Below are 19,323 nucleotides of genomic sequence, written 5' to 3' on the forward strand. Positions count from 1 at the left end.
AACAACCACCAGGATTGAAATTTTCACATTTTGGATGACACACAGAGGAGGATCCTTGAGCGTTTTAGTGACGGAAGAACACGAACGGTGAGTTCACCTCCAGCATTTACATATTACATCCAGAATTTTATACAATTTTACATATGAAGTTGTCTAAGTAAATCATTTTTAATTATTTTTTAGATATGAACTGCTGAGGAGCGACTGAGAAGAGGGCTGTAAGTTCACTGGTTTCCTTCATTGTGTCAATCACATTTTTAGAGACGGTTCCACCTTGATGTCAGTGTGATGTTCATCTCTTTCTCTCTCTGTCTCGTGTAGATGAAGGTGTTTTTGGCGGTTCTTCTCCCGGTTGTTTTGAGCAGTGACTGTAAATTCATGCCATTCGACTGTTCTGATGTCTATAAATCAGGAGAAACAGTCAGTGGGATTTACACCATCTATCCAGCAGGAGACGTTCCTGTCTGTGTTCTTCTGAGATGATTCTCCTCTTCATCAATCTTCAATAAGATCCTACAGTGGATGCATTTTTCTTTAAACAGAACTTATTCAGCTAGATGAGCTATTTGGTGGTTAAGCTAATAAGCCAGGACTTTGGTCTGAAGACGCACTCTTAAAAATGAAGGCTCTTTATTGGCATTGATGGTCCTTTAAAGAACTTTTAACATTTTTCTATCACACAAAAGGTTCTTTGTAGTGGAAAAGGGTTCTTTAGATTAATAATAATCTTCACACCAAGAAAAAATGGTTTAGTGAAAAAAAAACATTTGATTTAAAGAGTGTAGTGTTTGAATACATAATACATATTCACATCCACAGATTGGTTAACATTAGTTAAGTTTGTTGGTGAAAACAAAAGGTTTGAGCCAGGAAAAGCTGATCATCCTTTACATCGCTTTTGCACACTTTTGTCTAAGATGTTTTCCTATGCTGCTTTGCATAATTCCCAGTCATTAACACTGATATCCACTACAGCTTCCTTCATATTTGTCATTTGAGTGTTTCATTGGTCTTATTTTTACAACAAGATAATTAATTATGATTCATATACATATCACCATACTTTCACATTTTGGATGTTTCCTAAATATGAAAATAGCTGGCAGAGGATTTTTTTCAAGATTGCCACAAACACACTTTGATACGAACAAACGGAGGAGGAGCTTCGTCCTCGTTGGTTTGTTTTTTGACAGATTCATCGCCTGTCTGAGATTATAACGCTGCCTGGACAATCGTATGTTAAAAACTTAAGCACTCGTGTATATATTCCAAACACTGCAAAATATTCCAACCTGCTTCCCTGTAGAAGAACAACCAAGGTAAGTCACCGAATCAGAGATTAGGAAGTGTGTAAGAAAGAAAGATTCTGATTATACTCAACGTTCAACATTCGAATGAAATTGATTTGAAATGTCATGTTTGAGTGTTTCCATGGTCTTTCACCTAGTAAATCCTCTTCCAGTAAAACTGACTCATGCGTGTTTGACCTCTTTAGGTCACAGGCCTGTGTCGGTCTAACTCAGATCTTAATCTGTGATCTTTTGTTTGTGTGGATTGAGTATTTATGGAAAGCTGGTAAATTTGTTATTGAGGAACAATTATTAATGTTCTGTTGGTGGACTCCACGATTTCAAGATTATTTGTGATTGTGGGCTGTATTTAGGAACATTTATCTGTGCATACCGATGGTTTATAAATCATTAACAGGAACTGGGAATTCCCATGCTTTCACAAGATATTTGGAAGAATGTTTGTAACCAAACAGATCTCGGTCCCCATTGACTACCATAGTATATTTTTTTCCTACTATGGAAGTCAATGGGGACCGAGATCTGTTGATTACAAACGTTCTTCCAAATATCTTCCTTTGTGTTCAGCAGAACAAAGAAACTCATACAGGTTTGGAACAACTTGAGGGTGAGTAAATGATGACAGAATTTTCATTTTTGGGTGAACTATCCCTTTAAATTTGCAAAAAGGATGTTTTTCCAACATTGCTTCAAATGGATTTTGACACTGAGGAGGATCCTGAACATCAGATGTTTAAAGGAGAGTTTGTATCGTCTCCAACTGGAAAACACAGATGGTGAGTTGCTGGTTTGCTCTCCAAAGCTTCTCTGGACATTCAGAAGTTTATATTATTTTATACAAATTGCTGAGTAAAGAATTCTTTCTATCTTTTTTTTTTAAAGAAACAGACATCTCTGCTGTGATCTACTGAGGACAGATTGAGAAGATGGCAGTAAGTTTATCTGTTTACTTTTTGTCAGTCACATTCTTTAAGATGGTTTCCACCTTCATTTCAGACTGATAATCACCTCATTCTCTTGTGCAGATGTTATTCTTGGCGGCTCTTATCCCTGTTTTATTGGGCTGTGAGTGTGATCATGTAGACAAGCCGGTCGACTGTTCTGATGTCTATAAATCAGGAGAAACAGACAGTGGGATTTACTCCATCTATCCAGCAGGAGACGTTCCTGTCTGGGTTTACTGTCACATGGTCTCAGATGGGAAAGATGAAGACAATGGAGGATGGACGGTACGAATGTGACTTTAGATCATCAAACACACATCAGAACATACATTATGAATCATATATTCTATATAAACCCATCACAGGTGATTCAGAGGAGAATGGACGGCAGTGTGAATTTCTATCGGCCATGGAATCAGTGCAAGAGAGGATTCGGGACTGTGGAGAGCGAATACTGGCTGGGTAAGATCTCACAATGTGTGTCCGTTTGTGTGGATGATCATGTGTTTGGTTGAACATGTTCTTCATGTGTGTGTGTGAACAGGGCTGGAGAACATGTACCAGCTGACACGTAACAGAAAGTACATGCTGAGAGTGGATCTGGAGGACTTTGAAGGAAGGAAGGGTTTTGCTCTGTACTCGTCCTTCTCTGTGGATTGTGAATGTGTCGGATATCAGCTGCATGTTTCAGGGTTCAACGATGGAGGAGCAGGTAGGACACTTTAATTCATTCTCATGAAAACTCATTCTAGTTGAGTTATTGTTCTTAATGATGCTTTAACTCTCTACAGGCGACTCTTTATCTGGCCATAATGGATACAAGTTCTCAACCTTTGACAAGGACCAAGACGCTTCAGACACTAACTGTGCCAAGCAGTATCTCGGGGCATTTTGGCACTCAGCCTGTCACAATACAAACCCCAACGGTGTGTATTTATGGGGGGAAGATCCCACTCATTACGCCATTGGTGTTGCTTGGTCCAGCTGGAAGAATTATGCTGTCAGTATGAAATCCATCAGCATGAAGATCAAACGTGTGTCTTAGAAACATTACAGTGCTTCTGAAGGGGAAACATTGGACTTTATCTTTTTTTGCTGTTTTTTGTCTCGAAGACAGTGATGACCCAAGATGAATGATCTTGTCCTCAAAACTCTTCTGGATCCTCATGTTATAGTGTTATAGTCATAATATATTGTCACAAAGTGGTCGTTCAACCATGTTGATTTATGTCGTCACACATGTGGTGGAGTAATTAACTTCTGAGATTAAATTAATGCGAGATGTTTTGCAATAAATTACGGACATGCATCTGAGGACTATTTCTCATTTTCCTCAGTTATTTTGCTTTATTTCCAGATTCAGTCATAGACTCGTTCTTACGCACTAGAGCACATTCACACATGCGATCTCTTCAGAAACAGTGCTTTAAATCTCTTGACAAACTAAAAGATGTAAATGACATTTGTATGTATTCTAAGTAAAAGATATAGATCTGAATGTTAGTTTGCTTATTTTGCTCAAGATAAGGATTTATTGTCCACGTCATGCAAACTAGAAACTGCTTCTAACCGCATGTCGAGAGCTGTCGCTCCAAACACACAACTTTGCAATGTTCTGTGTGCATTAAAGTGATTTGATATCTCATGTTTGTTGTCATTTGAGTTTTTCAGTAGTCAGCTGTGAAATTAATGACCATACACATCTATTGAAATCAGACAAGTACTCTGCTTCATATAGCATCAGGGAATCGCCGTACCGTAACATTTTGGATGTTTCCTAAATGTGAAAACAGCTGCTGGAGGATTTTTCCAAGATTGCCACATATGGACTTTGACACTAACACACAGAGGAGGAGTTCGAAAATCTGATTTTTAAGGACTGTTTGTGCCATCAAAGACTGAAGAACACAAACGGTGAGTTACTGTTTTATTCTCCAACATTTAACATAGACAGTTTGGGCTTTCAGAAGGTCTTACAATTTTTAACACATTTCTAGATAAATGTATCTTTGCTGTGAAACTGCTGAGGAGAGATTGAGAAAGATGGCAGTAAGTTCCCTGGTTTCCTTCATTGTGTCAATCACATTTTTAGAGACGGTTTCACCTTGATGTCAGTGTGATGTTCATCTCTCTCTTTCCGTCTCTTGTAGATGATGCTGTTTTTGGTGGTTCTTCTCCCGGTTGTTTTGAGCAGTGACTGTAAATTCATGCCATTCGACTGTTCTGATGTCTATAAATCAGGAGAAACAGTCAGTGGGATTTACACCATCTATCCAGCAGGAGACGTTCCTGTCTGGGTTTACTGTCACATGGTCTCAGATGGGAAAGATGAAGACAACGGAGGATGGACGGTACGAATGTGACTTTAGATCATCAAACACACATCAGAACATACATTATGAATCATATATTCTATATAAACCCATCACAGGTGATTCAGAGGAGAATGGACGGCAGTGTGAATTTCTATCGGCCGTGGAATCAGTACAAGAGAGGATTCGGGACTGTGGAGAGCGAATACTGGCTGGGTAAGATGCGGCATTTTTGTAATCTGAGTTTCTGAATCCACCCACAGTCTTTAGTATCACACTGTGAAGTCTAAGGACAGTAATTTTAAGCTGTTTTTAATATTTTAATGAATAAGTAAGATTTTAAACTTTTAACTCAAATCAATATTTCATGTCAACAATGACGTGGTGATAAGCCGTGTAATCACTCTTAAATGTCCTTCTAGTTTGAACTTGTTCACCTGCCTTGGCTCAAAGCTGTTTGCTAGAAACTGTTTTTCTGCGGAAGCTTTACAAGTGGGCTAATATTTCATATCCAATTATTTCATTGTGTTGAGTAGGCATATAATAAACACACACTCAGCCAGTTGTTATCTCAGAATAAGCCCTTTCAGGATGATAAAAGACCTCTACACTTCAGTCCTAATCAAGATGTCAGGGTTTATTTTGTGATAAATACAGCCTGATTGTACATTATACCATACTTGGTGTTCATGTCTCTCTGTGTGTGTGTGTGTGTGAACAGGGCTGGAGAACATGTACCAGCTGACACGTAACAGAAAGTACATGCTGAGAGTGGATCTGGAGGACTTCACTGGAAGGAAGGGTTTTGCTCTGTACTCGTCCTTCTCTGTGGATTGTGAATGTGTCGGATATCAGCTGCATGTTTCAGGGTTCACTGATGGAGGAGCAGGTAGGACACTTTCATTCATCCTCATGAATATTCATTTGTGACGTTTCAATTGAGTTACTGTCCTCAATGATGCTCTTCCTCTCTGCAGGCGACTCCTTATCTGGCCACAATGATCAGAAGTTCTCCACCTTTGACAAAGATCAAGATGTCTATGATAGGAACTGTGCTAAAGAGTTTCTCGGGGCATTTTGGTACGGAGCCTGTCACACTACAAACCCCAACGGTGTGTATTTATGGGGGGAAGATCCCACTCTTCACGCCATTGGAAATGTTTGGTACACCTGGAAGACCAGTCACGCTGTCGGTATGAAATCCATCAGCATGAAGATCAAACGTGTGTCTTAGAAACATTACAGTGCTTCTGAAGGGGAAACATTGGACTTTATCTTTTTTATGACATTTCAAGATTTTCTTTTCTCTTTCCATTGTGTAACTAAGCAATATTTTAAGTATATGTTGGCTGTTGGTGTTGCACATTTTATTTTGGTCATTTCTGATGTTATGATTTTACTGTAGTGTTACTAATATTAGGCCTCTCTTCAAAAACGTTCAGTACACTTATACAGTGAATGCCCTTTTCTTTAAATAGACCCCAAAACTAGACATATTTGACAGACCTGTTGGTTGAGTGTGGCTAAAAGGCCGGGGTTTTAGTCTGAAGTAGTGTTCGGATAAATCACAGATTGGATAACATTTACCTTTTCAACAGATGGTGTGTTGAACACAGTCTGTGCCAAAGAAAAGTCAGGTAGTTAGAAGGTATGTAGAGAGCGGTGCAAACCTTTCCTGAAAGTTTGTGCTGGTGAACCCTTTTAAATGACCCAAACATCTAAATTTTGGCCATATTTAGTTTAAAATAACAACATGCCAGTTCATTCAGTTGGGTAATAGTGTTTGAGGCCAGTGCAGAAGTGATGAACTGAACAGAAGTCTAATATAACAGTCTTGGCACTCCTGGCGGGTTGAGATGCTCTTAACATCAAGACTGCTGTTTTTTGTCTCGAAGACAGTGATGACCCAAGATGAATGATCTTGTCCTCAAAACTCTTCTGGATCCTCATGTTATAGTGTTATAGTTATAGTATATTGTCACAAAGTGGTCGTTCAACCATGTTGATTTATGTCGTCACACATGTGGTGGAGTAATTAACTTCTGAGATTGAATTAATGCGAGATGTTTTGCAATAAATTACGGACATGCATCTGAGGACTATTTCTCATTTTCCTCAGTTATTTTGCTTCGTTTCCAGATTCAGTCATCGGCTCGTTCTTACACACTAGAGCACATTCACACATGCGCTCTCTTCAGAAACAGTGCTTTAAATCTCTTGACAAACTAAAAGATGTAAATGACATTTGTATGTATTCTAAATAAAATATACAGATTGTACTGAATGTTAGTTTGCTTATTTTGCTCAAGATAAGGATTTATTGTCCACATATCGAGAGCTGTCGCTCCAAACACACAACTTTGCAATGTTCTGTGTGAATTAAACTTATTTTATATCTCATGTTTGTTGTCATTTGAGTTTTTCAGTGGTCTTATTTTTACAGCTGTGATATTAATGATCATACACATCTATTGAAATCAGACAAGTACTCTGCTTCATATATAGCATCAGGGAATCGCCGTACCGTAACATTTTGGATGTTTCCTAAATGTGAAAACAGCTGCTGGAGGATTTTTCCAAGATTGCCACATATGGACTTTGACACTAACACACAGAGGAGGAGCTCGAAAATCAGATATTTAAGGACTGTTTGTGCCATCAAAGACTGAAGAACACAAACGGTGAGTTACTGTTTTATTCTCCAACATTTAACATAGATAGTCTGGGCTTTCAGAAGTTCTTACAATGTTAAACAAATTTTTAGATAAATGTATCTTTGCTGTGAAACTGCTGAGGAGAGATTGAGAAAGATGGCAGTAAGTTCACTGGTTTCCTTCATTTTGTCAATCACATTTTTAGAGACGGTTTCACCTTGATTTCAGTGTGATGTTCATCTCTTTCTCTCTCTGTCTCTTGTAGATGATGCTGTTTTTGGCAGTTCTTCTCCCGGTTGTTTTGAGCAGTGACTGTAAATTCATGCCATTCGACTGTTCTGATGTCTATAAATCAGGAGAAACAGTGAGTGGGATTTACACCATCTATCCAGCAGGAGACGTTCCTGTCTGGGTTCACTGTCACATGGTCTCAGATGGGAAAGATGAAGACAACGGAGGATGGACGGTACGAATGTGACTTCAGATCATCAAACACACATCAGAACATACATTATGAATCATATATTCTATATAAACCCATCACAGGTGATTCAGAGGAGAATGGACGGCAGTGTGAATTTCTATCGGCCGTGGAATCAGTACAAGAGAGGATTCGGGAATGTGGAGAGCGAATACTGGCTGGGTAAGATGCAGCATTTTTGTAATCTGAGTTTCTGAATCCACCCACAGTCTTTAGTATCACACTGTGAAGTCTAAGGACAGTAATTTTAAGCTGTTTTTAATATTTTAATGAATAAGTAAGATTTTAAACTTTCAACTCAAATCAATACTTCATGTCAACAATGACGTGGTGATAAGCCGTGTAATCACTCTTAAATGTCCTTCTAGTTTGAACTTGTTCACCTGCCTTGGCTCAAAGCTGTTTGCTAGAAACTGTTTTTCTGCGGAAGCTTTACAAGTGGGCTAATATTTCATATCCAATTATTTCATTGTGGTAATTAGGAATACAGTGAGGAAAATAAGTATTTGAACACCCTGCTATTTTGCAAGTTCTCCCACTTAGAAATCATGGAGGGGTCTGAAATTGTCATCGTAGGTGCATGTCCACTGTGAGAGACATAATCCAAAAAAAATAATCCAGAAATCACAATGTATGATTTTTTAACTATTTATTTGTATGATACTGCTGCAAATAAGTATTTGAACACCTGAGAAAATCAATGTTAATATTTGGTACAGTAGCCTTTGTTTGCAATTACAGAGGTCAAACGTTTCCTGTAGTTTTTCACCAGGTTTGCACACACTGCAGGAGGGATTTTGGCCCACTCCTCCACACAGATCTTCTCTAGATCAGTCAGGTTTCTGGGCTGTCGCTGAGAAACACAGAGTTTGAGCTCCCTCCAAAGATTCTCTATTGGGTTTAGGTCTGGAGACTGGCTAGGCCACGCCAGAACCTTGATATGCTTCTTACAGAGCCACTCCTTGGTTATCCTGGCTGTGTGCTTCGGGTCATTGTCATGTTGGAAGACCCAGCCTCGACCCATCTTCAATGCTCTAACTGAGGGAAGGAGGTTGTTCCCCAAAATCTCGCAATACATGGCCCCGGTCATCCTCTCCTTAATACAGTGCAGTCGCCCTGTCCCATGTGCAGAAAAACACCCCCAAAGCATGATGCTACCACCCCCATGCTTCACTGTAGGGATGGTGTTCTTGGGATGGTACTCATCATTCTTCTTCCTCCAAACACGTTTAGTGGAATTATGACCAAAAAGTTCTATTTTGGTCTCATCTGACCACATGACTTTCTCCCATGACTCCTCTGAATCATCCAAATGGTCATTGGCAAACTTAAGACGGGCCTTGACATGTGCTGGTTTAGGCAGGGGAACCTTCCGTGCCATGCATGATTTCAAACCATGACGTCTTAGTGTATTACCAACAGTAACCTTGGAAACGGTGGTCCCAGCTCTTTTCAGGTCATTGACCAGCTCCTCCCGTGTAGTTCTGGGCTGATTTCTCACCTTTCTTAGGATCATTGAGACCCACGAGGTGAGATCTTGCATGGAGCCCCAGTCCGAGGGAGATTGACAGTCATGTTTAGCTTCTTCCATTTTCTAATGATTGCTCCAACAGTGGACCTTTTTTCACCAAGCTGCTTGGCAATTTCCCCGTAGCCCTTTCCAGCCTTGTGGAGGTGTACAATTTTGTCTCTAGTGTCTTTGGACAGCTCTTTGGTCTTGGCCATGTTAGTAGTTGGATTCTTACTGATTGTATGGGGTGGACAGGTGTCTTTATGCAGCTAACGACCTCAAACAGGTGCATCTAATTTAGGATAATAAATGGAGTGGAGGTGGACATTTTAAAGGCAGACTAACAGGTCTTTGAGGGTCAGAATTCTAGCTGATAGACAGGTGTTCAAATACTTATTTGCAGCTGTATCATACAGATAAATAGTTAAAAAAATCATATATTGTGATTTCTGGATTTTTTTTTTTAGATTATGTCTCTCACAGTGGACATGCACCTACGATGACAATTTCAGACCCCTCCATGATTTCCAAGTGGGAGAACTTGCAAAATAGCAGGGTGTTCAAATACTTATTTTCCTCACTGTATAATAAACACACATTCAGCCAGTTATCTCAAAATAAGCCCTTTCAGGATGATAAAAGACCTCTACACTTCAGTCCTAATCAAGATGTCAGGGTTTATTTTGTGATAAATACAGCCTGATTGTACATTATCCCATACTTGGTGTTCATGTCTCTCTGTGTGTGTGAACAGGGCTGGAGAACATGTACCAGCTGACACGTAACAGAAAGTACATGCTGAGAGTGGATCTGGAGGACTTTGAAGGAAGGAAGGGTTTTGCTCTGTACTCGTCCTTCTCTGTGGATTGTGAATGTGTCGGGTATCAGCTGCATGTTTCAGGGTTCACTGATGGAGGAGCAGGTAGGACACTTTCATTCATCCTCATGAATATTCATTTGTGACGTTTCAATTGAGTTGCTGTCCTCAATGATGCTCTTTCTCTCTGCAGGCGACTCTTTATCTAGCCACAATGATCAGAAGTTCTCCACATTTGACAAAGATCAAGATGTCTATGATAAGAACTGTGCTAAAGAGTTTCTCGGGGCATTTTGGTACGCATCCTGTCTCTATGCAAACCCCAACGGTATGTATTTATGGGGGGAAGATCCCACTCATCACGCCATTGGTGTTGTTTGGTCCAGCTGGAAGAATTATGCTGTCAGTATGAAATCCATCAGCATGAAGATCAAACGTGTGTCTTAGAAACATTACAGTGCTTCTGAAGGGGAAACATTGGACTTTATCTTTTTTATGACATTTCAAGATTTTCTTTTCTCTTTCCATTGTGTAACTGAGCAATATTTTAAGTATATGTTGGCTGCTGGTGTTGCACATTTTATTTTGGTCATTTCTGATGTTATGATTTTACTATAGTGTTACTAATATTAGGCCTCTCTTCAAAAACGTTCAGTAAACTTATACAGTGAATGCCCTTTTCTTTAAATAGACCCCAAAACTAGACATATTTGACAGACCTGTTGGTTGAGTGTGGCTAAAAGGCCGGGGTTTTAGTCTGAAGTAGTGTTCGGATAAATCACAGATTGGATAACATTTACCTTTTCAACAGATGGTGTGTTGAAAACAGTTTGTCTGTGCCAAAGAAAAGTCAGGTAGTTAGAAGGTATGTAGAGAGCGGTGCAAACTTTTCCTGAAAGTTTGTGCTGGTGAACCCTTTTAAATGACCCAAACATCTAAATTTTGGCCATATTTAGTTTAAAATAACAACATGCCTGTTCATTCAGTTGGGTAATAGTGTTTGAGGCCAGTGCAGAAGTGATGAACTGAACAGCCTATGAACAGAAGTCTAATATAACAGTCTTGGCACTCCTGGCGGGTTGAGATGCTCTTAACATCAAGACTGCTGTTTTTTGTCTCGAAGACAGTGATGACCCAAGATGAATGATCTTGTCCTCAAAACTCTTCTGGATCCTCATGTTATAGTGTTATAGTTATAGTATATTGTCACAAAGTGGTCGTTCAACCATGTTGATTTATGTCGTCACACATGTGGTGGAGTAATTAACTTCTGAGATTGAATTAACGCAAGATGTTTTGCAATAAATTACGGACATGCATCTGAGGACTATTTCTCATTTTTCTGTTATTTTGCTTCGTTTCCAGATTCAGTCATCGGCTCGTTATACGCACTAGAGCACATTCACACATGCGCTCTCTTCAGAAACAGTGCTTTAAATCTCTTGACAAACTAAAAGATGTAAATGACATTTGTATGTATTCTAAATAAAATATACAGATTGTACTGAATGTTAGTTTGCTTATTTTGCTCAAGATAAGGATTTATTGTCCACATGTCGAGAGCTGTCGCTCCAAACACACAACTTTGCAATGTTCTGTGTGAATTAAACTTATTTTATATCTCATGTTTGTTGTCATTTGAGTTTTTCAGTAGTCTTATTTTTACAGCTGTGATATTAATGATCATACACATCTATTGAAATCAGACAAGTACTCTGCTTCATATATAGCATCAGGGAATCGCCGTACCGTAACATTTTGGATGTTTCCTAAATGTGAAAACAGCTGCTGGAGGATTTTTCCAAGATTGCCACATATGGACTTTTGACACTAACACACAGAGGAGGAGCTCGAAAATCAGATATTTAAGGACTGTTTGTGCCATCAAAGACTGAAGAACACAAACGGTGAGTTACTGTTTTATTCTCCAACATTTAACATAGACAGTCTGGGCTTTCAGAAGTTCTTACAATGTTTAACACATTTCTAGATAAATGTATCTTTGCTGTGAAACTGCTGAGGAGAGATTGAGAAAGATGGCAGTAAGTTCACTGGTTTCCTTCATTGTGTCAATCACATTTATAGAGACGGTTTCACCTTGATTTCAGTGTGATGTTCATCTCTTTCTCTCTCTGTCTCTTGTAGATGATGCTGTTTTTGGCAGTTCTTCTCCCGGTTGTTTTGAGCAGTGACTGTAAATTCATGCCATTCGACTGTTCTGATGTCTATAAATCAGGAGAAACAGTGAGTGGGATTTACACCATCTATCCAGCAGGAGACGTTCCTGTCTGGGTTCACTGTCACATGGTCTCAGATGGGAAAGATAAAGACAACGGAGGATGGACGGTACGAATGTGACTTTAGATCATCGAAAAAACATCAGAACATACATTATGAATCATATATTCTATATAAACCCATCACAGGTGATTCAGAGGAGAATGGACGGCAGTGTGAATTTCTATCGGCCGTGGAATCAGTACAAGAGAGGATTCGGGAATGTGGAGAGCGAATACTGGCTGGGTAAGATGTGGCATTTTTGTAATCTGAATATCTGAGTTTCTGAATCCACCCACAGTCTTTAGTATCACACTGTGAAGTCTAAGGACAGTAATTTTAAGCTGTTTTTAATATTTTAATGAATAAGTAAGATTTTAAACTTTTAACTCAAATCAATATTTCATGTCAACAATGACGTGGTGATAAGCCGTGTAATCACTCTTAAATGTCCTTCTAGTTTGAACTTGTTCACCTGCCTTGGCTCAAAGCTGTTTGCTAGAAACTGTTTTTCTGCGGAAGCTTTACAAGTGGGCTAATATTTCATATCCAATTATTTCATTATGTGTTGAGTAGGCATATAATAAACACACACTCAGCCAGTTGTTATCTCAGAATAAGCCCTTTCAGGATGATAAAAGACCTCTACACTTCAGTCCTAATCAAGATGTCAGGGTTTATTTTGTGATAAATACAGCCTGATTGTACATTATACCATACTTGGTGTTCATGTCTCTCTGTGTGTGTGAATAGGGCTGGAGAACATGTACCAGCTGACACGTAACAGAAAGTACATGCTGAGAGTGGATCTGGAGGACTTTGAAGGAAGGAAGGGTTTTGCTCTGTACTCGTCCTTCTCTGTGGATTGTGAATGTGTCGGGTATAAACTGCATGTTTCAGGGTTCACTGATGGAGGAGCTGGTAGGACACTTTCATTCATTCTCATGAATATTCATTTGTGACGTTTCAATTTGAGTTGCTGTCCTCAATGATGCTCTTCCTCTCTGCAGGCGACTCTTTATCTAGCCACAATGATCAGAAGTTCTCCACCTTTGACAAAGATCAAGAATCATATGATAAGAACTGTGCTAAAGAGTTTCTCGGGGCATTTTGGTACGCAGCCTGTCACTATGCAAACCCCAACGGTGTGTATTTATGGGGGGAAGATCCCACTCATCACGCCATTGGTGTTGTTTGGTCCAGCTGGAAGAATTACGCTGTCAGTATGAAATCCATCAGCATGAAGATCAAACGTGTGTCTTAGAAACATTACAGTGCTTCTGAAGGGGAAACATTGGACTTTATCTTTTTTATGACATTTTAAGATTTTGTGTAACTGAGCAATATTTTAAGTATATGTTGGCTGCTGGTGTTGCACATTTTATTTTGGTCATTTCTGATGTTATGATTTTACTATAGTGTTACTAATATTAGGCCTCTCTTCAAAAACGTTCAGTACACTTATACAGTGAATGCCCTTTTCTTTAAAGGAGTCATAATGTAGAAATTTCACTTTTCCACGAGAATCAATGTATGTTATGATTGCATAATGATTGTACACTGGCCGGGAAGCCGATATTTAAAAGTGAAGCGTTTGTTTACCTCAGGGTTTGTAAAATAGGCCACGTGCACGCGCACGAAAAAACGAGATTTTGATTTCTTCCCCCTCTTGACGTCAAGACGGGGGAGGATATACCAAATATGGACACCGCAAACCTATGCCGCGGGAAGCCCGCCCCTCTCCCCCTCAGATTCAGTTTAGTCGACTCGAGAAAGATGGAGAAACCGAGTGCAGCCTACACTTGAGATGCTCTGTGGGTGACTCCCACAAACAACATGCAAATGTGTTTTATCTACCAAAAACGGACGAAACTATCAGGGAACAGTGGAGGAAATTCATTTTTAATGACGCTGTCCCAACAACTCTTTCAAGTGGCGTATCGTTAGGTGTGTGTGCTAAACATTTTACACCGGAATCATTTACAAATTTGGGGCAATATCAGGCGAACTTGGCCTCGAAGCTCCGTTTGGGAAAAGGTGCCATCCCAACCATCAGGGACTTGCCAGAAATTGAAAAGGTAAGACTGTGTTTTTATTGCTCTACTGTGGTTAACAAATAGCAGCTAACAGCTAATGCGGCTATTGTATGTAACGTTACCTTCGAGGTAAACACGGGGAATGGACTCTACGAATGCTAGCCACATCTTTCCACTTTGTTTTACACTAGCAGCTACAGTAGTGACGGTACAGGAGTCCATGCTCAGTGGCTAAAACTGTTTAAATGCAAGTATAACATCACGTTGCATGTCTAAAGAAGAAACATATTGAATGTCTAAATAACCACAACGTGAACAAGGCAAAAACACCACATGATAGTAAAAATCTCAAAACCACTGTAAGCTGATAAAAAAAAAAAAACTACATCTCCGTTAATGTAATCTACATTAAATAAAAGGTAAATTTATGTGGGAGAAAATAGCAACACACGTTTTTGCTCGAACTGATGTTAATGTATGTCTCAGTCAAAATGATTGTCTTTACCATTCAGAGACATCTTGATGTAGACGTGCATCCATCAACTCTACATCTTCCCTTTCCAGCTCTGGTTCAGAGTCCGGCTCAAACATGTACGGTTGAATCCCATATGTCGCGGCCGGGTCGGGTTCTGACAACTTGCGCCATGTCAGTTTGTAATGATGCTGAAGTTACCTGCGGTGTCAACCCCCCTCCTTCCTGCAACCAATCAACGCGCCCCTCATTTGCATTATTATAATGACCGTCCACGACAGCCAAAACATCGCATCAGATCTCGCGAGACAATAATGCCTTTAGAAATAAGGGTCTGAGGGGCTCTGTGGTGATTTTTTTTCCACTTTTCTTTTTTAGAAGTGCCTGAAAGACTATAATAGAGCATTGGGTACCAAAGTTAAAACAACATTATGACTCCTTTAAATAGACCCCAAAACTAGACATATTTGACAGACCTGTTGGTTGAGTGTGGCTAAAAGGCCGGGGTTTTAGTCTGAAGTAGTGTTCGGATAAATCACAGATTGGATAACATTTACCTTTTCAACAGATGGTGTGTTGAAAACAGTTTGTCTGTGCCAAAGAAAAGTCAGGTAGTTAGAAGGTATGTAGAGAGCAGTGCACAATTTTCCTGAAAGTTTGTGCTGGTGAACCCTTTTAAATGACCCAAACATCTGAATTTTGGCCATATTTAGTTTAAAATAACAACATGCCTGTTCATTCAGTTGGGTAATAGTGTTTGAGGCCAGTGCAGAAGTGATGAACTGAACAGAAGTCTAATATAACAGTCTTGGCACTCCTGGCGGGTTGAGATGCTCTTAACATCAAGACTGCTGTTTTTTGTCTCGAAGACAGTGATGACCCAAGATGAATGATCTTGTCCTCAAAACTCTTCTGGATCCTCATGTTATAGTGTTATAGTTATAGTATATTGTCACAAAGTGGTCGTTCAACCATGTTGATTTATGTCGTCACACATGTGGTGGAGTAATTAACTTCTGAGATTGAATTAATGCGAGATGTTTTGCAATAAATTACGGACATGCATCTGAGGACTATTTCTCATTTTCCTCAGTTATTTTGCTTCGTTTCCAGATTCAATCATCGGCTCGTTCTTACACACTAGAGCACGTTCGCACATGCCCTCTCTTCAAAAAACAGTGCTTTCAATCTCTTGACAAACTAAAAGATGTAAATGACATTTGTATGTATTCTAAATAAAAGATATAGATCTGAATGTCAGCTTGCTTATTTTGCTCAAGATAAGGATTTATTGTCCACGTCATGCAAACTAGAAACTGCTTCTAACCACATGTCGAGAGCTGTCGCTCCAAACACACAACTGTGCAATGTTCTGTGTGCATTAAAGTGATTTTATATCTCATGTTTGTTGTCATTTGAGTTTTTCAGTAGTCAGCTGTGATATTAATGATCATACACATCTTTGACATCAGACAAGTACTCTGCTTCATATAGCATCAGGGAATCGCCGTACCGTAACATTTTGGATGTTTCCTAAATGTGAAAACAGCTGCTGGAGGATTTTTCCAAGATTGCCACATATGGACTTTGACACTAACACACAGAGGAGGAGTTCGAAAATCTGATTTTTAAGGACTGTTTGTGCCATCAAAGACTGAAGAACACAAACGGTGAGTTACTGTTTTATTCTCCAACATTTAACATATACAGTCTGGGCTTTCAGAAGTTCTTACAATGTTGAATACATTTTTAGATAAATGTATCTTTGTGTGTGAAACTGCTGAGGAGAGATTGAGAAGATGGCAGTAAGTTCACTGGTTTCCTTCATTGTGTCAATCACATTTATAGAGACGGTTCCACCTTGATTTCAGTGTGATGTTCATCTCTCTCTCTTTCCGTCTCTTGTAGATGAAGGTGTTTTTGGTGTTTTTTCTCCCGGTTGTATTGAGCAGTGACTGTAAATTCATGTAATTCGACTGTTCTGATGTCTATAAGGAGACAGGAGAAACAGTGAGTGGGATTTACATTTACACTGTCACATGGTCTCAATGGGAAAGATGAAGACAATGGAGGATGGACGGTACGAATGTGACTTTAGGTCATCAAACACACATCAGAACATACATTATGAATCATATATTCTATATAAACCCATCACAGGTGATTCAGAGGAGAATGGACGGCAGTGTGAATTTCTATCGGCCGTGGAATCAGTACAAGAGAGGATTTGAATACTGGCTGGGTAAGATGCGTCATTTTTGTTATATTAATTTCTGGAGTAAATTCACTGCAGTTTTCAGTATTTAGTATCACACTGTCAAGTCTAAGGACTTTTAAGCTGTTTTGAACGTTTTAATGAATAGGTAAGACTTTAAAACAGTTTCAACATGAATCAATATTAAATGTCAACACTTACTGTATGTGGTGATAAGCTGTGTAATCAGTGGTATGACTCTTGTAAGGACCACCCATTGGCCCAACGACGGAATCCAACGGCCTGGCGAAGGAATAATGTGTGTATGTCTTTCCAGCGCTTCAGTGAAGTTCACTTAATTTATTGGAATTTAGTTTCAATATTACTTTAGCTCCACGCGTAATCTGACTCCAATTTCAAATGATAATCAAATTTAGATCGTGTTTCTGATTAGAAAATAATAATAAATATATTGATTATGAATTCATTTAGATCTTAGATTATTCTGAGTATCTCATATTTTCAAATATTCGTTCATTAAGGACCTAGTGTCACTTTGAGACGTCACGTTGCGACTGCGCCCTCACGATCACAAACTAGCCACTCCTGAAATAGTCAGAGGGTGCAGTGCGAGTATTTTACCCTAAGCGGCCGCTCACTGCTGACCAATAGGTGTTATTTATTATAATATTTGCAGCATACAACATGCTAAGTCAGGGAATAGTCAGAAATCAGAAGGTCTTCCTAAGATGTGCCCCATGGTCCATTCAAAGTGCCTTCAGTTCAGGCCTGGATTGGCTAATCGGGAGCACCGGGAAAATTCCCGGTGGGCCGGTCTGTTTTATTACATTTTTTTTTATTATTATTTTATCACAGCCCCACAAAAAAATAAAAATAAAGTCACTTTGTTAGAGATGTGCGAACAAAAAATAAGAGATACAAAACATGGATAATAGCCTATAGGCGCAAAGGCGGCGCTGAAAAGGCCAGAATAATAAAATATCTCTAGAAACTCAAGCGGCCAAATAGCCTACGAGTCAGGGCCGTACCGACCATTGAGGTCTCCGAGATCCGGACCTCGATAATTTTTCCTGAGTGTATAACGTTGTGAAATAATTGCCTAATATTACCTGCTGCAATGATTCGCATATCGCGACGATAACCGACCTCATCATCTGAGCTGCTTCAGCACTCAAACACCGCTCGTCGGCAATGGCAAAATGTTTGAGATGACCGATCAAAGCAAGCGGGATTTAAGTTCACAGAAGCGCGCGCGAATCCCAACGCGACGCTTCACGAGATAAGGTGCAAGTGGCTAAACTAAACGGCTGTTTTATGATAGAAATTTTAAACGACCGACATAAATAATCACAAAGACTGTATCAATCTAAGCTCATCTTCAGGAAGGGGAGATTTACAGGTAAAGATAAAGAGACTGAGAGAAGAACGAGAGAAGGAGATGGAGATGAGAGAGGAGAGCAGGTAGAGCAATAGCCTATTGCATAATAATGAGAATAACTTTATTACAATGGATTCCTATTTAACACAGTCAGATGTTTATGGAAGCTTGTTTCCGCCACAAAAAAAAAAGATAATTGCGACTTTTTATCTCACAATTGCGAGTTTACATCTCGCAATTCTGACTTTATTTCTCAGAATTGCAAGATACAAAGTCAGAATTGCGTGAAATAAAGTCGCAATTGTGTGTTATAGGCCTTAAGTCAGAATTGCGAGATATAAAGTCAGAATTGCGTGAAATAAAGTAGCAATTGCGTGTTATAAAGTCAGAATTGCGAGATATAAAGTCAGAATTGCGTGAAATAAAGTCACAATTGCGTGTTATAAAGTCAGAATTGTGACTTTTTTTCTCGCAATTGTGACTTTAGCCTATATCATGCAACTCTGACTTTATAACACGCATTTGGGAGATATAAAGTCAGAATTGCATGATATAAAGTCGCAATTGCGTGTTATAAAGTCAGAATTGTGAGATAAACTATTCTGAGAAAAAAAAAAATCCGTCTTTTTTTCCCCCTTAGAATAGGACTTTATATCTCACAATTGTGATTTTATATCTCACAATTCTGAGAAAATATGTCAGAATTGCGAGATATAAACTCGCAATTGCGTGTTATAAAGTCAGAATTGCGTGATATAGGCCTAAAGTCGCAATTGCGAGAAAAAAAGTCAGAATTCTGACTTTATAACACGCAATTGCAACTTTATTTCATGCAATTCTGACTATGTATCTTGTAATTCTGAGATAAAAAGTTGCAATTATTATTTATTTATTTTTATTTTGTGGCGGAAACAAGC

At 39.2% G+C, this 19,323-nt stretch overlaps 4 protein-coding genes and 1 long non-coding RNA gene across 11 annotated transcripts; all 5 read left to right on the forward strand.

Annotated features, from left to right (window-relative positions):
- The first annotated feature begins 2,192 nt into the window (after positions 1-2,192).
- Positions 2,193-3,899, forward strand: mfap4.5 (microfibril associated protein 4, tandem duplicate 5). The gene is made up of 5 exons (XM_084402654.1): positions 2,193-2,242; positions 2,336-2,539; positions 2,620-2,716; positions 2,799-2,966; positions 3,046-3,899. Exons 1-5 carry the CDS (start codon positions 2,237-2,239, stop codon positions 3,297-3,299), a joined length of 729 nt encoding a protein of 242 aa, XP_084258780.1. The 5' UTR covers positions 2,193-2,236; the 3' UTR covers positions 3,300-3,899.
- LOC311286420 (microfibril-associated glycoprotein 4-like) lies at positions 2,212-6,845 on the forward strand. Of its 4 annotated transcripts, XM_084402635.1 has the most exons (6): positions 4,072-4,168; positions 4,252-4,303; positions 4,405-4,605; positions 4,686-4,782; positions 5,288-5,455; positions 5,544-6,845. In XM_084402635.1, the coding sequence occupies exons 2-6, from the start codon at positions 4,256-4,258 to the stop codon at positions 5,798-5,800; spliced, it is 771 nt and encodes a 256-aa protein (XP_084258761.1). In that variant the 5' UTR covers positions 4,072-4,168; positions 4,252-4,255; the 3' UTR covers positions 5,801-6,845. The 4 variants fall into 4 exon arrangements, with proteins under 4 accessions (XP_084258762.1, XP_084258763.1, XP_084258761.1 ...); XM_084402636.1 differs by lacking the exons at positions 4,072-4,168; positions 4,252-4,303 and adding an exon at positions 2,212-2,242; XM_084402637.1 differs by lacking the exon at positions 4,252-4,303 and having other exon boundaries at positions 4,007-4,168.
- Positions 6,846-6,965: 120 nt separating this feature from the next.
- Positions 6,966-11,532, forward strand: LOC311286421 (microfibril-associated glycoprotein 4-like). Of its 2 annotated transcripts, XM_084402638.1 has the most exons (6): positions 6,966-7,247; positions 7,331-7,382; positions 7,486-7,686; positions 7,767-7,863; positions 9,966-10,133; positions 10,222-11,532. In XM_084402638.1, the coding sequence occupies exons 2-6, from the start codon at positions 7,335-7,337 to the stop codon at positions 10,473-10,475; spliced, it is 768 nt and encodes a 255-aa protein (XP_084258764.1). In that variant the 5' UTR covers positions 6,966-7,247; positions 7,331-7,334; the 3' UTR covers positions 10,476-11,532. The 2 variants fall into 2 exon arrangements, with proteins under 2 accessions (XP_084258764.1, XP_084258765.1); XM_084402639.1 differs by lacking the exon at positions 7,331-7,382.
- A 120-nt stretch (positions 11,533-11,652) lies between these two features.
- On the forward strand, positions 11,653-15,427 carry LOC311286422 (microfibril-associated glycoprotein 4-like). Of its 2 annotated transcripts, XM_084402640.1 has the most exons (6): positions 11,653-11,935; positions 12,019-12,070; positions 12,174-12,374; positions 12,455-12,551; positions 13,059-13,226; positions 13,316-15,427. In XM_084402640.1, the coding sequence occupies exons 2-6, from the start codon at positions 12,023-12,025 to the stop codon at positions 13,567-13,569; spliced, it is 768 nt and encodes a 255-aa protein (XP_084258766.1). In that variant the 5' UTR covers positions 11,653-11,935; positions 12,019-12,022; the 3' UTR covers positions 13,570-15,427. The 2 variants fall into 2 exon arrangements, with proteins under 2 accessions (XP_084258766.1, XP_084258767.1); XM_084402641.1 differs by lacking the exon at positions 12,019-12,070.
- An 862-nt stretch (positions 15,428-16,289) lies between these two features.
- LOC311286461 lies at positions 16,290-17,055 on the forward strand. 2 transcript variants are annotated; one of them, XR_014626561.1, is made up of 3 exons: positions 16,290-16,483; positions 16,722-16,893; positions 16,974-17,055. It is a non-coding gene; the product is annotated as an uncharacterized lncRNA (long non-coding RNA). The 2 variants fall into 2 exon arrangements; XR_014626562.1 differs by lacking the exon at positions 16,290-16,483 and adding an exon at positions 16,500-16,618.
- The last annotated feature ends 2,268 nt before the right edge of the window (positions 17,056-19,323 follow it).

Source organism: Rutilus rutilus (genome assembly GCF_951802725.1).
Source record: "Rutilus rutilus genome assembly, chromosome: 2".
Lineage (NCBI taxonomy): Eukaryota > Metazoa > Chordata > Actinopteri > Cypriniformes > Leuciscidae > Rutilus > Rutilus rutilus.

Bases quoted from the DNA above. Each gene is read 5' to 3' on its own strand.
- mfap4.5 (XM_084402654.1), top strand. The intron at 2,540-2,619 runs GTACGAATGTGA...AACCCATCACAG, and splicing joins AAGACAATGGAGGATGGACG to GTGATTCAGAGGAGAATGGA. The intron at 2,967-3,045 runs GTAGGACACTTT...AACTCTCTACAG, and splicing joins GTTCAACGATGGAGGAGCAG to GCGACTCTTTATCTGGCCAT.
- LOC311286420 (XM_084402635.1), top strand. From the start codon at position 4,256: ATGTATCTTTGCTGTGAAACTGCTGAGGAGAGATTGAGAAAGATGGCA. The intron at 4,783-5,287 runs GTAAGATGCGGC...GTGTGTGAACAG, and splicing joins GGAGAGCGAATACTGGCTGG to GGCTGGAGAACATGTACCAG. The intron at 5,456-5,543 runs GTAGGACACTTT...TCCTCTCTGCAG, and splicing joins GTTCACTGATGGAGGAGCAG to GCGACTCCTTATCTGGCCAC.
- LOC311286421 (XM_084402638.1), top strand. From the start codon at position 7,335: ATGTATCTTTGCTGTGAAACTGCTGAGGAGAGATTGAGAAAGATGGCA. The intron at 7,687-7,766 runs GTACGAATGTGA...AACCCATCACAG, and splicing joins AAGACAACGGAGGATGGACG to GTGATTCAGAGGAGAATGGA. The intron at 7,864-9,965 runs GTAAGATGCAGC...GTGTGTGAACAG, and splicing joins GGAGAGCGAATACTGGCTGG to GGCTGGAGAACATGTACCAG.
- LOC311286422 (XM_084402640.1), top strand. From the start codon at position 12,023: ATGTATCTTTGCTGTGAAACTGCTGAGGAGAGATTGAGAAAGATGGCA. The intron at 12,071-12,173 runs GTAAGTTCACTG...TGTCTCTTGTAG, and splicing joins AGAGATTGAGAAAGATGGCA to ATGATGCTGTTTTTGGCAGT. The intron at 13,227-13,315 runs GTAGGACACTTT...TCCTCTCTGCAG, and splicing joins GTTCACTGATGGAGGAGCTG to GCGACTCTTTATCTAGCCAC.